The 15,859-nt window shown below is 39.2% G+C and overlaps 1 protein-coding gene across 5 annotated transcripts in view; it reads left to right on the forward strand.

Moving 5' to 3' along the window:
- Window positions 1-15,784, forward strand: part of ZFAND6 (zinc finger AN1-type containing 6) — a 37,311-nt gene extending 21,527 nt beyond the window's left edge. For 3 of the 5 annotated variants that reach the window (XM_071754350.1, XM_071754354.1, XM_071754351.1), the window contains exons 3-7: window positions 4,377-4,546; window positions 5,060-5,171; window positions 7,268-7,368; window positions 14,097-14,210; window positions 14,792-15,784. In XM_071754350.1, coding sequence (XP_071610451.1) covers window positions 4,396-4,546; window positions 5,060-5,171; window positions 7,268-7,368; window positions 14,097-14,210; window positions 14,792-14,940 — 627 coding nt within the window. In that variant the 5' untranslated portion in view covers window positions 4,377-4,395 and the 3' untranslated portion in view covers window positions 14,941-15,784. The remainder of the gene's footprint in view (window positions 1-4,376; window positions 4,547-5,059; window positions 5,172-7,267; window positions 7,369-14,096; window positions 14,211-14,791) is intronic. The other 2 variants (XM_071754352.1, XM_071754353.1) reach the window with 1 other exon arrangement.
- Window positions 15,785-15,859: the final 75 nt, after the last annotated feature.

Here is a 15,859-nt window from a genome sequence, read left to right on the forward strand (position 1 = left end):
TTGGTCCCAAGACCTTGCAGTCACTTCAGCTATGAAGCTGTTTCAAGTTTGGGACTGAAGCCAGGGTAGGAGACCAGTTTGGAAGCTATGGCTAGGGTATGCCCTTGGGATATATTTCACAGTAGGCTTGGTGCTCAGCAAGAGCTGACTGCCCCTAAAAAGGGTTGTCCTTGTTGTAGCCTTGTCACTCATTTGCACTCTATGCCGGTTCTCTAGTGTTGATCTTCTGTCAGATCAGCAAGCTCTCTGAACCACCAGAACAAATATTCCTGTTTTTTTCTGTCAAATAGATGAGCTGATCTGACTCAGGGCAAGGGTGGGGGATGCTCAGCAGGGGCTGGTGCTGCAGGAGCAGGCTCACCCCTTTCACAGTACTTTCAAGGGTGCAATTTCAGTGACAGGCCACCATTATTGGCTTATGTGATGGTTGGGCTTGACAGTGTTATGGCTCTTCCTGCATGAGGAATTATGGACAGTTTTGAAACAAAAATCATCTGGAACTGAGCCAGGAAGCAGGGTGAGGAGAGGTATTCCCTCCCCCCAAAACATCTGTTCAATGATCTATTGCTGTTGATGTTTGCAGAGATGCGGACAGAGTTGGGTTGCTCTGCTTGTGGATGTGTGACTCCAACCATGCAGTGGTGAGGAAGAAATGTCCCTGAGGCACAGTGCTGTGTCATCTTGGACTTTGTCACACTACAGTGGTGGATGTGTACAGGAGAGGCATTTCTGAAGTGGGCTGGCAGGAACCACCACTACTTGGATCTCCATTCTCTTGTATTTTCAATGCCTGTTTTTTGCTAGTGGTTCTCCTAATGCTTTAAGCCTGCTGTGCTGCAGAAGCAGGTGGTTCCACATGTGTCTTCAGCTAGCCCTTCCCTCCTGCCCAAACAGCACTCATGACAAACACAAGCTTGGAAGCCAGTCTGTTAAAACTAATTGGCAAATTTTGATCACTTTCTTGATTCATTTTAATATATATGAGCACTGGGACGGGGGGAACAGCATGGGGAGAGATAGTGAGAATCTGAGGCAAGAGCTCATAATACTGGTTTGACATTCTGTGGCTTCAGAGCTCAGATAGATCAGTTCAGCCATCTCATCTAGGAGCTTACAGACTGCTAAAACAGGTGGTCTCGTGTGTTGTGACGTGGCACGTGTCCTCTCTCGCATAACTTCCAGAGATTTTCCTCTTTATGGTGTATTTTTATTCCTGCTCCCTCCCCCCCCTTCAATGAACTGATTGAGCTCACTGAACTTTCAGAAAACTTTCTGTGTTGGTGATAGCCCTTGTTTTTTTCTTTCCTGGTGGGTTTCTTTTTGCTATCTCAGGGCACTGATGGGGTCAGTGAGGGTACAGCTGAGCACTGGAGCTGGGGGGGGGAGGAGGGGAAAGTGTAAATGATTTTTCTCTTCTGAATGCAGAGAGCTCTTGTATTGGTTCAGCTTCTTTCTCATTTGACTTCCTAACATTGCATCAGCTCGATCCTATCTCTTCTCCATTTTATACGCCAAATATTAGCAATCAATGAGGGTTCTTCCACTTCCTGTGGCTTTTATTAAAACTCTTGGGAAGAATCCCTGGCACTTCCCCTTGGAGATTTAAGTGCTCTGGAGCCTCATGCCAGTGGCTTGTGCTTTGGATGGTGGCAGGACCCACTGGTTAATGAACTCAGGAACTGGCTTAGCTGGAACTCAGTCCAGCTTTTCTTGTTTTTCTTCTGGGCATCTTTGTGCACCTTTCACAATTTGTTTATTGAATGGGAGCAGCCTTTTTTTTTTTTTTTTTTTACATCTGTGTTAGAAATTGTTATGCTGTGATTGCATTAGCACCTCATCCCTTCAGCAAATGTTGCATTGGAGAATAAGAAAATTAGCAAAAAACTGTTGCAGTCACTGGGCTCTTGTGTGCCCCTTGAATCTTAATTGTTGAACAGAAGGGCAATCGTGGTAAATTTTGGAAGTTAGTGTGATAGGGTTCTTCTAATATGTTGGTGTCTAAAATTAAAAAGGATTAGTACTTGTATTGTGAAATTGAATCTCTACTGGCCCTTGAAGTAGCCTGTCCAAAGTGGTTTTTTAATTAATCTTTCAATTTTAAACATTCTATGCCAAGACAGACTTGCATAAGTTCCCATCTTGAAATTGGCATTGAGTTACCAAAGCACAGAAAACTCGTGTTCACTTACACTCTCCTGAAATGGCTTTGCTGGATGTTGAGCCCACCATAAGAATTGAGTTCCCACACACCCTGCTTGCAGTTTCATTCTGAAGGGCTGCCTGGAGAAAGGCAGGAATCAAAGTGCTCTTTCAGTTACAAGTGCAGTACTTCAGCAAAAGCAAATTTAGCTGTTCAGTGAGGTGAATGGGGGCTTTGTATGTAAAAGCAAATGCTTCAATATTGGGGTGGGGAAGTGCAGTAGGCTGAAATAAGCTTAGTTGCAGGTTGAACCTGAACAAAGTACTGTGAGATTTTTTTTTTTTTTTTTAATGTATCTTCCTGCCTATGTGTTTTCCTTGTCTTTCTTGAATACTTTCTCATCCTTGGAATTGGGTACCTCATTGCTGCGAAGAGAATCATAGAATCATAGAATTAGCCGGGTTGGAAGGGACCTCAGAGATCATCAAGTCCAACCCTTGACCCACCGCTGCGGTTGCTAGACCATGGCACTGAGTGCCACATCCAGTCTCTTCTTAAATGTCTCCAGGGATGGAGAATCCACCACCTCACCGGGCAGTCCATTCCATTGCCTGATCACCCTCTCCGTAAATAAATTCTTTCTAATATCTAACCTAAATCTCCCCTGGCACAACTTAAGACTGTGTCCTCTTGTCTTGTTGAAAGTCGTCTTGGAAAAGAGACCAACTCCCACTTGGCTCCAACCTCCTTTCAGGGAGTTGTAGAGAGTGATGAGGTCTCCTCTGAGCCTCCTCTTCTCCAGGCTGAACAGCCCCAGCTTCCTCAGCCTCTCTTCATAGGGCCTGACAGTCTTTTGTGTTGCTGTTAGCTTTGGGACTCTGAGGATTCCTTTTGATGTCATTTCATTATCAGGGGAAATAAAACCAAAATATAATGGGTGTGGTTGTGAGAGATGATGAAGATTTGTCAAAAGCAAAAAAATGGGAAATTTGCCTGTATTTGGCTTCAAATACACCTTATGTAAAAGGAAATCTTTGTACCCTGGTGCACTTCTTACTGTGGTTTAATCTAGTTTTATAACTTGGCAGTTGATGAGGTATTAAAAAATCAAGAAACTCATTCCCCTCTCGATTTTCTTTGCTTTTGAAATACATACTGATGATACTTGAAAGATGTTTTTATATTTTTCAGTAATATTGCTTATCTTTGGTTTGACTTGCAGCAATTAGAATTATTGTAATTTTTATCTCAAATACCTTGAAATACTTAGTTTCATAAGGAGAAGCTTTTTATTTCTTTTAAAACTGACACAAAGGCCAAGAATCTATTTACAGAGTATGGCAAAATAGGGAAAATTAATTTTATCTCTGTGACAGTAACTGATTTACAAGTTAGACCCTTTGAGAAGAGTTAGGAAGCTCAGAACATCATTGAAAATTGTCATTTGTTGTAATTTTCTTGTTTTAAGAAGGCTTACAGATTTTTTACAAGACAGGCACAGAAATATAAACGGTGTAGTGTTTGTGAAAACTCAATCTATGGATGTTAAATGAATTGCCTTGATAGTGATCTCTTATTTCTCTTTTTTAGTATAGTTTCACACAAAACTGATATATAGCACATGTGTTTACCTACACCTGTTGACTGAAAGGGTGTTTTTCTTTTTGTATGTGAAAAATCATAAGGGTTTTGTGGTAAGTAGTTGTGTTGTCCTCCACTAATACTCACTTCATTGTTTAAATAGTAACTTTTGAATTCATGTGACTATTTTTAATTACAGTTATTACTCAGTAAATAATAATCAGCATGCTTCTATTTCATTGTAGAGTTCTCATTCACAGTATCAGGTGTTCAAGTTTCAAGGACAGTTAAATGTATGTGTCCCCCTGTCCTGTCTCCCTTTAACATGCTGCTAGAAGCAGTAGTATTCCCAGTATTTTCTAAAATTACTTTTCTTTGTAGGCTTTATATCAGCCATGAAATAGCGGGGCTAGAAGAGTTTGTGTGTATGGGTCATGCAAAGCATATATATGGCTGTATTTGTATTACTGGCCAGACTATAGTTGGTTTTGGTTTATTCTGGTTTTTTGCTTTTAAGGAAAAGGGCATTGAGTTTCCCACAAGGCATCTCTTCTAGAACATCTCTTTGCTGAGCTGTAGGAGAAGTCCAGATTCTCAAATGTCAACTGTGAAATTCTCAGGCCTCTAAATATTGGCTTGTCTGTATCAATTTCAGGTTTGTAGAAGAAGGGAGAATGGCTCAAGAAACTAACAGGAGCCAAGTGCCTATGCTTTGTTCCACTGGCTGTGGATTTTATGGGAACCCTCGTACAAATGGCATGTGTTCAGTCTGCTACAAAGAACATCTTCAAAGGCAGAACAGTAATGGTAGAATTAGTCCTCCTGGTAAGTAATGCTAACGTACCTCTGTTTGCACCACTCGGGGGCACAGTAGACAGAAACTTGCTTCCTGATAGTGTCCAAATACTAGAAGTCCCAAGAGCATGAGTGCAAACCATTTTATTTGAGCATCTTACGGTATTAACTTGAATGGAAATGGTCAGAATATGAACCCTTTTTCTGCTCTGTTCACCCCAGTGCTTGCAACTTCATCATTGCTAGAGGAAGGAGGGTTAGGGAGTGCTTCCCTGGAGCTTCTAAAATGTCTCTTCTGGGTTGGCTTAATAATGACAGCAAGGAATCTCATGGCACACTCTTAAAGATTTCCCTTCTCAATTTTAATATTGACTTGACTTTTAAAACTTAAATAACTTTTACTATTTTATTGCTAACTATTATTAAAAAACAATAAAAGTTTAAAAACCCCCACGTCATGAGGGTTGAAGAATAATTGTTACTGTATAACTTGTAATCCCAGGAAGTAGTGTAACACCTTTTACATCACTGTCTGACTTGCAGCAGCCTCTGTCAGTAGTCTAACTGAGTCCTTACCGGTGCAGTGCACAGAGGGCAGTGCCCAGGAAACTCAGTCAACTTTAGATTCTACATCGACTCCATCTCTGCAGCCAAGGTAAGCTGTTTCTGCCTCTTATTCTGTGTTTCTACATAAAAATGTGTATCAAGATGGTTAAATGAAGTGTACTGGTGCTGCATAATTGAATGCTAGGACCTGAGTTAGGAAGAGCTGTTACATTTAACTGCTAACTTTAAAGCAAGGGATCTCGCAGTAAACAGTAGCTGATCTGTTAGCTGCATCTTACATTCAAATTCAAATGCAAATTTGTTTTCAGAATTTAGCCTCAAATAGGAGCATTGCCAGCTTCATGCTGTTCTACAGAGATTTGTCTGGCTGGTCTTCTGACTCCACAATGTGCAGTTGGTTGTACTTTTACCAAAAGAGAACTCTTAGAAATTTGAGGATTTTGTTCGGTGGCAGAAAGCTGATGACTAGAGCTCTTCTAAATAAATGTTTGATAATATGTTCACAAAACAGTTGCTTTGGGAAACGTATAGCATACTAGAGCAGGGGAAAGATGACTCTTAGTACAAGTTGTACTACTGAGCTGATGTCATCTTAACTAATTTTCTGGATTATTCAAGGAGATATAATGTCCTCTTGTAAATCACTCAGACTTACTAAGTGCTCTCCATTTGTAAAAGATAAATATTTATTTATGTTTAGTGGCTGTATTTCAGCTTAGCATGAGACAACCAAATGGGGTCTTAAGTGCTTTGGAAATTTTTTGAGTGAAAAATGTTAGTTATTTTATACTATTGAAAGCTAACTTGCAGTAATATTCATTCCAACTCTACTTTTACAAGTCACTAAGTAGCAAAAGACAGACTGAGGGTGATTTCTTCAGGTACAGAAGGGTGATTGTGTTCAGACTGTGTTTTCTGCTCCTTGGCTTTTTATAGGGGTGTTCTCTCTCATGCTTGGATCCTGCAAATGAACTGAGCTCTAGGTGCCAGGCTTGATGCTACATTTGACCTTTCTGTTCTAGGATTTCTAATTGGAGTAAAAAATAGAGAATTTCTTCCAGGGCAATGCACAGAGATGAATGAGTTACAATGCCTTGGGCTTGTTTTCTCACATGACCTTTACAGTATCATGAAAGGAAAAAAAAAAGTATCTTTTTGATCACTAGCTTGGTTATTGGGTAAGAGAGAGATGAGTGGGTGGTTGCTCTTAGACTTGTACTTGAAAAAAAGCAATGTCACTTGTTTTTTCCAAAATAAAATCAGGGATTCAACTTTCTTTCATAATACCTCAGAGTTATGATACTCTGAGGAAATGTCTAGTAAATTGACAATGCCCTTTTGTAGGTGACCAAACCTGCAGTTCAAGACCTACACACAGTTATTGGCAATGACAATTGTGGCTCCAATGTTGTGGTTTTGTCATGGGCTACTGGTAGGGCTCTGCTGGTTCATGGGCTGCTGGATAATCCAATTTCTTGGATGTAGATGGAACCTGTAAGTGGAAAGGGAGAAACAAATTGGGCAGATGGGGTATTGTTACCTCTCACTTGGAACTTCACCTCTGCCTTCTTCCATAGTAGAGCTGCTGGATGAGCAATTTGGCTGCAAGTGACTGCTGGTACCCATTCTCTCTCCTATAACTGTCCAGATTATTAATCTGTGAGTTTTCAGCCATTATGTGATTTTAGTGGTATGGCTAACAAAGTTGGGAAGTTTTTCCAGCACCACTTCACACAGCAAAAATCTAAGGGTTTCTGTGTACAGCTGCAGATGCTCTATTACTGGAAACATTGACATGCTGCAATTTTCTTGTTCTTATCACTAGAACACCAAAAGTAACTCCTCTACAATTATCTTGCTGACTTTTTATCAAAGTCCTTGCATATTGAATGTTGCATTGTTGCTTCTGTGTAGAAGGATAGTATGCCAAGCTACCCCAAACTATTTGTTTCTCTTTTTATAGTTGAGTTGCTGTATTGCATTCAATATGAGTGCAAAAATGTTTAACTTGTTCATCAATCTAGATTGGAGTCTGAGGTACCCTGGTTTTTTTAAATGGTTACAAAAACAACTTCAGAGAGTAAAGTTTTGGTGTTCTCTTTCACAAAGACACACTGTAGTGTATTTCTTTCAGGAATGCTCATGGACATGCCTCATAAGAGTAATTTTTTTCTTGCCCCCCAGCCCTGTGTCAAGTCAGTCACTTCTAACAGAATCTGTAGCATCATCCCAACCGGAAAGTACGGCCCTGGACAAAACAGTACCTGAGACGGAAGATTTGCAAGGTTGGTGCCTGGTTCTCAGAGACAGAACTTGTGAATAATATTTTATAAAATTTGGCCCTTCTTAATACAGTCATGTTCAGGAGATGACTTACTTTCAAACCTAAATATTCTGTGAAATGAGAAGGCAAAATAAGGATAGACTTTCTCTTTTTTTAAAAGGCAAGTCTTCAACTGAAGACTTCTGTGTGTAACTGGTTATTTCAGTGTCTGCTGTAACAAGTGCACATTATAAATCAATTTATTGTTCTGTCTTTATGCCACAACTATTCATGTAAGTAAAATTTGAGTAAGTTACTTCTCAGAGTAGCCATTTGCAGCAAGTATCACAGAATTTTGTGAACATACTTGTGATACGGGGTGTTATTATACAGCTGTAATAAGAAAGTATTAATATCTTGTATAAACATGAAACATGGATGAACTGTAGTGATTTAATATTTTAACCCACTGAAATTCAGTTTATCAAATAGAAAATGACCAAACCATAAACTCTAGTTGCTTGAAGGAAAATGGCTGAGTAGGTGATTTTTAACTATATTAGCCTAAAATCCTTATTACTGATACAATGTAAGTTTTTTGTTTTTTTTTTTTTTTCTTTGATTTTTTTTCTCCTTTGTATATGCAGAGCTTAAAACTAAAGTTTTTAATAGTATTTCTTAGGAAAATACAAAAATTCCAGATAATATACCAAATTTGTTCAGGCTGGTAATCCATACACGTTACAAAAGGTATTTAAAGTTAAGTCAGTAACTATTCTGCCTTTACTTCTGCTGACACAGCTAAGGCTTTAGTTGGTAGAGTTATGTTTCTGTAGACTCACTGAAACATAGAAGTTAGGTTTTTCCACAGATGCAACATGTAATTCCACTTAAAGATACTAAATACAAGTTCTTTTATTGTACCTCTGGTATTGAAGTTCTGGTTTTCAGATACTTTTCTAAACCTGAGCTCTCCCGTTTTGTAGGGTGAACTAGAAGAGTCATTATTCAGCTACAGGGCTGAGTGAGGCCACCTCCTCAGTCACACAAGCAGTAGCTGTAAAACTCAGAAAAGGTTTTTGTGCTAATACCATTTGGTACTAGCCATTGAGATGACAATTATTAGGAAGAGATTTACTTTTACAAAGATATTCTAGGCATATGTTCTAATATCTGCTGCTTAGTTTATTTTCTTGATCTGAGAGCTCTTGTTGCTTCAGTTTTTGACAGTGCACATCAGGGATGCTCTTACTAACAGTCAGTGATGTCTGGCCTTACCCAGGCTCAGGAGAAGAGCACGTGCTGAAAAAGGGTTATGCTTCTTAAGTTCTGTATATTTGCACAGCAGAGGGAGGTTTGGAACTATTCATTGATGTTCTGCAGGATGGGGACCCTGGGATGTGCTCCATGCCAGCTGAAACCCAGCTCTTGTGCAGGTACAGCCCTGCCTGGGAACCACAGAAGCAAAACACCTCAGTCAGATACATAAATGTTGTTGCACTGCATGTTTATGATGATATGGATGTTGTATACATGAGAGAATACAAAGGCAACTTTTATAAGCTGATCTTCCTACTACTCCCATGGCTTTTCTTTGGTTCTTCTTCCTGTTAGTCTCATGGTGCCTCATCTTCCATTCAGTGCCTGAATGAGGCTCTGCCTAATTCATTGCATTGAAACTCTGGGGTTTGTAGCATCTACTGTCTTTTCATTGGGAGGCTGAAGGGGAAGAGCTTTATTTTGAACTACTCTTTGATACTTGTACTGCACGGTGACTCGTCTGTGAAAAAAACATTCTCAGCAAATTTCAGAAGAATGTCTCTCTTCTTACCCATTTGAATAAATTTATTGCTACTTCTCATACTTCACTTCTGCAGCTAAATTTCTCTGTGAGAACATAGGTTTCTCAACTAGAAGCTTTGATTTTTGGGAGCATGTTTGCATTTCACAGTATTCATTTCAAGGATCAGCCTTTATCAGGTGTTTAGAGTACTCTGCTGTGTCCTTTTCTTTGTACCATAGTGACTTCTAAACTAGGAACACCACCACTGTGTAATTGCAGTTCTAAATTACAAACCCTATTTATAACTCACTGTGGTAGAGTCAGCCTCATTTTCTGAAGAGTTGCTTCTGTGCTATCCCTTAACTGAAAATCATAGGAAATATAGTCTTTCTACTTTTAAAGTAATTTGCTTTGAATGTGTAACTTTGTAAAGTAAGCAGCTTATAATGACTTAAGTGGATTTCATTGAATTGTCATTATTGTGCAGCTTAAAGTTCTCCCCTGCACCCCCATATTATTCAGAATTTGAATTTTAGGCTGCTAAGAAGAATGCAATGGAAGTGTGTGAATCAAAGTTATTTAAAATTGTCTGGATTTCTAGCATAAAAGAAGAAAAAAAGTCACAGAACTGTGGGAGTTGGTCCCAGACTGAAGAGCTTGTAATGCTACTTCTCTCAGTGTAGGGGAGGAAAAAAAGAAACTATGTCTGCTTTGATAATTTATTCAGTATTCTGATAAAAATCTTGCTTCATTGGAATTTCAGTTGTGGAGCCAAGTGTTTCTTGCTACTTGACCAATAACTTGGTCTGTTGCAGTTGTGTGTAGTTGAGGTCCCTTTAACTTGCTGTTTAATATAATTTACTAGGCTACAATAACAGTGAGTGGAAACTGGGTGAATAGTTAGGCTTTCTTAGATTATTATTTTTTTCAAGCAGATAGTTAAATGGGACCTGAGCTTTGTGCACAAAGTGCTTGCTGTTTGCAGGCAGTCTAAACCACAAAGGGATAAAAATGCCAAAGAGCAGTTCAGGTTTGTTTGTCATTTATGCATCACAGAAGAAATAGGGGAGAACTATAGAATATGTTAAGTCTAAATTTGACATTTAGTGATTGTGTCATGCTGCTAGTAGGTACTGAACACTGAAAAAACCCCAGACACTAGGTAATGGCTAATAAAACTTTTAAATTTAAAGTTCATAAATATCATGGGTGAATCATTAAAGATGCCTAAAATGAAATGCATTAAGGTACAATCCAGCTTCTGCAACAGCTTTCTTCTACTTTGAGGATCTCCAAGTCATCTTATTTTGCCTTATGGAATGTTGAACCTTTTGGTCAATACTATAGCCCTGTCAGAATTGGCCAGCTGGGATACCTTCCTTGCTGACCAGGTAATTAATGGGGCTGCCTCCCAGCTATCCTGCAAGGGTAAGAGGCATTGCACTTCTGTACAGCTGGTGAGTTTAAAGGATTCAGGGAAGTTTTAAGTAGTGGTTGTCATGGAAGGGAGGAGCAGTCTACCATGTGTATTATGGGGTTTTTAAAACTCGAGGACATAGGGCTAAAAGTATAAATTATATTAATGGGTGAGAGCTTTTAGCCTTTTTGGATCTGAAGACTTCAGTGCACCAAAGCAGCCATGCTGTTTTTCAGACTCATTGCTAAATTGGAGAGTTCCATATGTTAGCATTGCAAAATGCAATCAGTTGTGTGATATGGTGTAGCTAGTAGTTTGAAAAATCAAAATACTAACTAAGATGTAGCTAACTAGCCAGGTAAAAGTTTTGCATGGCTTTTCAATTAAGTCACCTGATTTTTGTGCTCATCTGTAATTCCTTTGAGGTAAAACAGTTAAAAAAAAATTCAGTTATTGCTGACTTAGTTTTTAAAAAATTGGTACTAAACCAATTAAGTTTCTACAGATTTTTTTCATGGAGATAACCTGAGGTGAATGCTGTTGAAATAATAGCATCTACTTCAGATTTTTGTGACAGTACCAGAAACTCAGAGGTAAAGTATGATTATGATACAAGTGTAGAAAATAGTGTAGGATATCCTGATTTACTGGATGAATGCTCCATGGAGAGAGGAAACATTCACAAGGAAGATTTAAAACCACATTCTGTAAGTAAGTGTGATTTTATTTAATTTGCCTCTTCCTAATACTGGAGCTGATTACTTTGTATTTTAGCTGATTACTTTGGTTTTCTGTCAAAATGTCAGGAAGCAGTGATCTGCAAACCTTCCTGTTTGATTCCTCTGGAGGAGTGGGTATTCTTCCTAGGTCTGGTCAGGTGTACTTAAGAGGTAAGTGTAGCTGCTAATACTCTTCCCTGAGAATGAGGAGTTTTTCTTTGAGAAGCTCTGATAATACAGGGCTGATAAATGTCAAGCATTTGGAGTATGGAGAGAGGAGAGAACAGATGAGGTGTCAGAGTCTTGGAGCAGATGCACAGAGTTCTGTGTTGTGCCTGCAGGGATGCAAGCATCAGAGTGTGCTTTATGTGGTCAGTCTGGGTACACTGAAGTTCAAGCAGGGCTGGCACAAGCAAATCGGTAGCAAAAGCTTCTGTGTTTAGGAGGCAATCCAGGCTTTGCTTGTTTTGATAAGCCAAGAAGGTGCCCTGGAAAACAGGGAACTTATATCAGACAGCCCAGCTTGTCAGCTCTAGAAAAATGAGTATGTGCTCAGGCTTCATTCCTTTTTGGTTAGTTGGCAGCTTGTTCTGGTGCTGCCAGTGCTTCTGTTCTCTAGCTAAAAGGCAGAGCTGGGGCTGGGGGAAGGGAGGGAATGAGTTCAAGCAAAGCAGGCAGCAGCATCCTGGAATCCAGACAAAGTACAGCAGCTGGGAGTGGCTGCAACATGTTTCCTGTGAGCTCCAGACAGGGTGGTATTGCCTTTACCTGACTTTTTTTCAATTGTATTCATCACAGATAACTTACAGATGGGGCACCAAACACTGACACTTCGTCATCTAAAGGTGACTTAGAGGGTGGGATGTTCATGATTATCATAGAGGATTTTGAGTCAGATCCCTGGCTTCTACGCAAAAAATAAAAAAAAGGAGATCTAAAATTTCTGGTTACTACAGTAGATACGAAGTGACTTGTGGTAGAAGCAGAAGAATCTTCCCACTCAATTTTACAGTAAGCAGCAGCCCTGAAATATTTTTAAACCTTTTTAATGTGAGAGCCATATGTACAAAGAAAATGCAAGTATGTGTATATTAGCCTTGTTATGCAGGGAACAGTGCCAGTGTTTCCTAGGTTTGGCTAATAGTTACAGAGGCTTCTAGTAAAACTTATTCTGAGGTAACTGAATTTTGCTACAACAGGAAATGCAAACTTTTGAGTGTTAGCAGCTAAATACAAATTCATGGCACAAAGCTCTCGTAATGAATTAATAAACACTGCAGTATCTGTGTATAACAGTACAAGAATTTATTTGACTAAGTCTAACAACTTCTGGTACATATCTCACATCTTTTAATCCTTACTACTTGTGGAGTATCTTTCTTATCTTGCAGGTCTATGGATGTCATCTGTCCACTCAGAAATGTGCCCTTTAACAGCCACCTACAGGCTGTATGGTTTCCTAGATTAACCTTTGGTATATGCTGTCCACTCAGGCAAAGTCTTTGCTGGTAGTCAGGTATTCTGCTGCCCACTGATGTTGCTTGGAACTGACTGCAGTGCTTCAGTACATTGCTTAAGCGGAAAGTGCCCTTTCCTTTAAAAAAAAAAATTAGAAAAAAAAAAAAAATCATCAGAATAGCAGCACAGGAAAAACCCCACCAGGGTCATCATGCACAAGAGCAGTTGCCTGGCATAGAACTAGCACAGAACATCTGACGGTCTCTGCCTAACAAGAGTCCAGCTGAGCAGAGATGCCTGCAGCTTTTTCCCTGACAAATGTCTGGGCTTGCTGTTCTATTCCTTTCTTTACAGCATTGGTTCTACCTCTGCTTCCATTGGCACTCCTTCCAGATGGAGCTTGATTTCTTTCTTTGCTGCAATTACTCCTGGCTTCTATGTACCTTACTCAGTGGAGACTTGTCCTGCTGTGATCTAGCAGTGGCTGGTAGGCAGAGACTGGCTCTTACCCCTGCTTGAAGTGAAGTTGGGTTTTCTGGTTTCTATTTCTGTTTTATAACGTAAGGAATGTGCAAATAGTGGAGGAAAACCAGCCAATTTCTATTTTTACCTGGGTCATGCAAATACTACCATTACTTGTTTATATTCTCCCAGACAACCTGTAACCTGTCTCTTTCAGATGCAAAAGAATGTTAATGTAGACTGAAAGCTGTCTGAGCAACAATGTCTTTAAAATGAGGTGTTTACCTACTTGCTTCTGCCTTTCAGGACAGTGTAATTCCTCCCTTTAAATCTGTGTTTGTTGAGCTCATGGTGTCTCACCCCAGGTGGTGACTTGCCCCTGTGTAGGCTTTTTCCAGGTGTGCAAGAGCAGCAGTGTCACAGTGGTAGAGATTGTTGTGAAACACTGCTTTTTGTGTGGCCTCAGTACTGCAGCTTTCAGCAAAAATGATGTTGATTCATTATTTGAAAGGAAGTAATTTCCTCAATCCTAATAACTACAGTGCTGCTTACAAGCAGATTTTAGGAACCAGGCTGTGTGTGTTATTTGCTGTCTGTACTGTCAAACCTGGCAGCGATGAATCTTGCTCTTCAACCTAATTTTTTATCTGTTTCTTTATGACTTTTTTTGTACTGTGAACTTCGTGTGAGCATTCAGTGAATTCTTTGCTCAGGTTGAAGTTCTAGAAGGAAGGAGTTGCAGTACCACCACGGAGAGTCCATGACACTTCAGACGTGGAAGCAGCAGCAACAGGGCTAAGCCCAGAACCTAAATTTAAACATGGGCTTTAGATTATCGTATGACTTAAACACAGGAAGGGTAGACAAACAGCTATTTTTACCATTGTTCTTATTAACTTTTTTAATGTTAGCTTCAGTGTCAGAGAGTGCAGAGCCTACACCTGAAGAACAAGACAAGTCGCTTGACAAACCCAAACAGAAAAAGAATCGCTGTTTCATGTGCAGGAAGAAAGTTGGACTTACTGGTAAGTAATTCTGATTTCACTTTTTCTAGGCTGGTTTAGGCTTTAGTCATTTAAAAGGTTCTCCTAAGGGGAAAATGGAGGACAGTCTTCTTGGCTAAAATTGCTTTCAGCATGGCTCTTAATAGATTTTGCCATAAAAGTATTATTTTGTTTTTCAGCTTTCTGTCTTTAAGTAATTTAAGTGAAATTCCTAATTCCAGCTACTTCCCTTGGAAGTCTGCTTAACTGGATGATAGTTTGCTGTTTACTAACCAGCTTTGCAGTGGTTCAGTGAATGGGCCTAATAAAATTAGAGTTCTGTGATGTGAACATTCATAAACAAAATAAAAAAGCTGGAGTTCTCTAGGAGTGGGTTTTGTGTTAGTCTATTGTGATAGGGAGGAATGGTCATCTCAAATCTTACTGTAATAACTTAAAAATGTATTATTTGTGCTTCTTACGCTTTCTGCAGCAGAGGCTCTTTGACTGATTGGCTCTGGTGACTGAGATTTTATTGCTTGTGAGTGAGCACATTCAGGATTTAAAACAGACCAGTGTAATTAGTAATGTTGAAATGTCTAAGCTAATATTTCTGTCCACAGGGTTTGAGTGTCGGTGTGGGAACGTTTACTGTGGTATGCACCGTTACTCAGATGTACACAGTTGCTCTTACAATTACAAAGCTGATGCTGCTGAGAAAATCAGAAAAGAGAATCCTGTAGTTGTCGGGGAAAAGATCCAGAAGATCTGAACTGCTGCTTCTGCTGGAATACAAAATTCTCTGACCATCTGCAGATTAAATTGACTTGAGCTTTTCTCCTTAGTCATCAGGAATGTAGAGCAGTGTATCTTGCCTAGACCTTTTAATCATGCATGTCATCAGATGAATAGATTTTTTTGTTTTTTGTTTTGAAAATGACTCTGAACATTTATTTTCATTGCAGTTTTCTGTGGCTGAAGACTTAAGTAAACTTTACAAGTATTATCCTTTAAGATCATTTTAATTTTAGTTGAGTGCAGAGGGCTTTTATAACAAACATGGAGAAAATATTGGAGGGCTGTGCTTTTCCAGGATAAAACATGCATGCGTTAACTTTGCAGTTTATTTTCTTGTTGTATATAGCTTTTCTCTGCAGCACAATTTCTTCTTTTTTTTTCTTTTTTTTCTTCTTTTTTTTTTTTTTTTTTTTTTTTGATAATGCCTTGTATGGCACAACTAGTTATCAGTAACTGAATGTATTTTAATCATTATGGCTGCTTCTGGTTTTTGTTTCCCATTAACGAGAGGTTATACATGTTCGCATATTAGCTTGTTTGCACCCTCTACCTATTTATGTATGAATCATTTGCAATGAGAGTGTGTGCTGAGATTGTCTGTGTGGTTTGTTTTTGGTTTTTTTTTTTTTTCATTGGGTTTTGGTTTTGTGTGTGTGTGGGGGGAAGGCTGTATGCACTTCATTGACTGCAGTTTTCATTGGGATTACATCCATCAGTCTGTCTGTACACAAATATGAAGAATGATCTGAAGTACCCATGCTGTATTTATGTTTATCCACGTCTTAACTTTGATTAAATAAAATTTAAAAAAAATCGGAGCCCCTGTGGCTGTCACTGGCATCTGTCATTTGGATTTCTCTTGCTTTATTTTCATGAAGAGCTTCCTTCCATTG

The sequence above is a fragment of the Heliangelus exortis genome, chromosome 11 (assembly GCF_036169615.1).
Source record: "Heliangelus exortis chromosome 11, bHelExo1.hap1, whole genome shotgun sequence".
Taxonomy (NCBI): Eukaryota; Metazoa; Chordata; class Aves; order Apodiformes; family Trochilidae; genus Heliangelus; species Heliangelus exortis.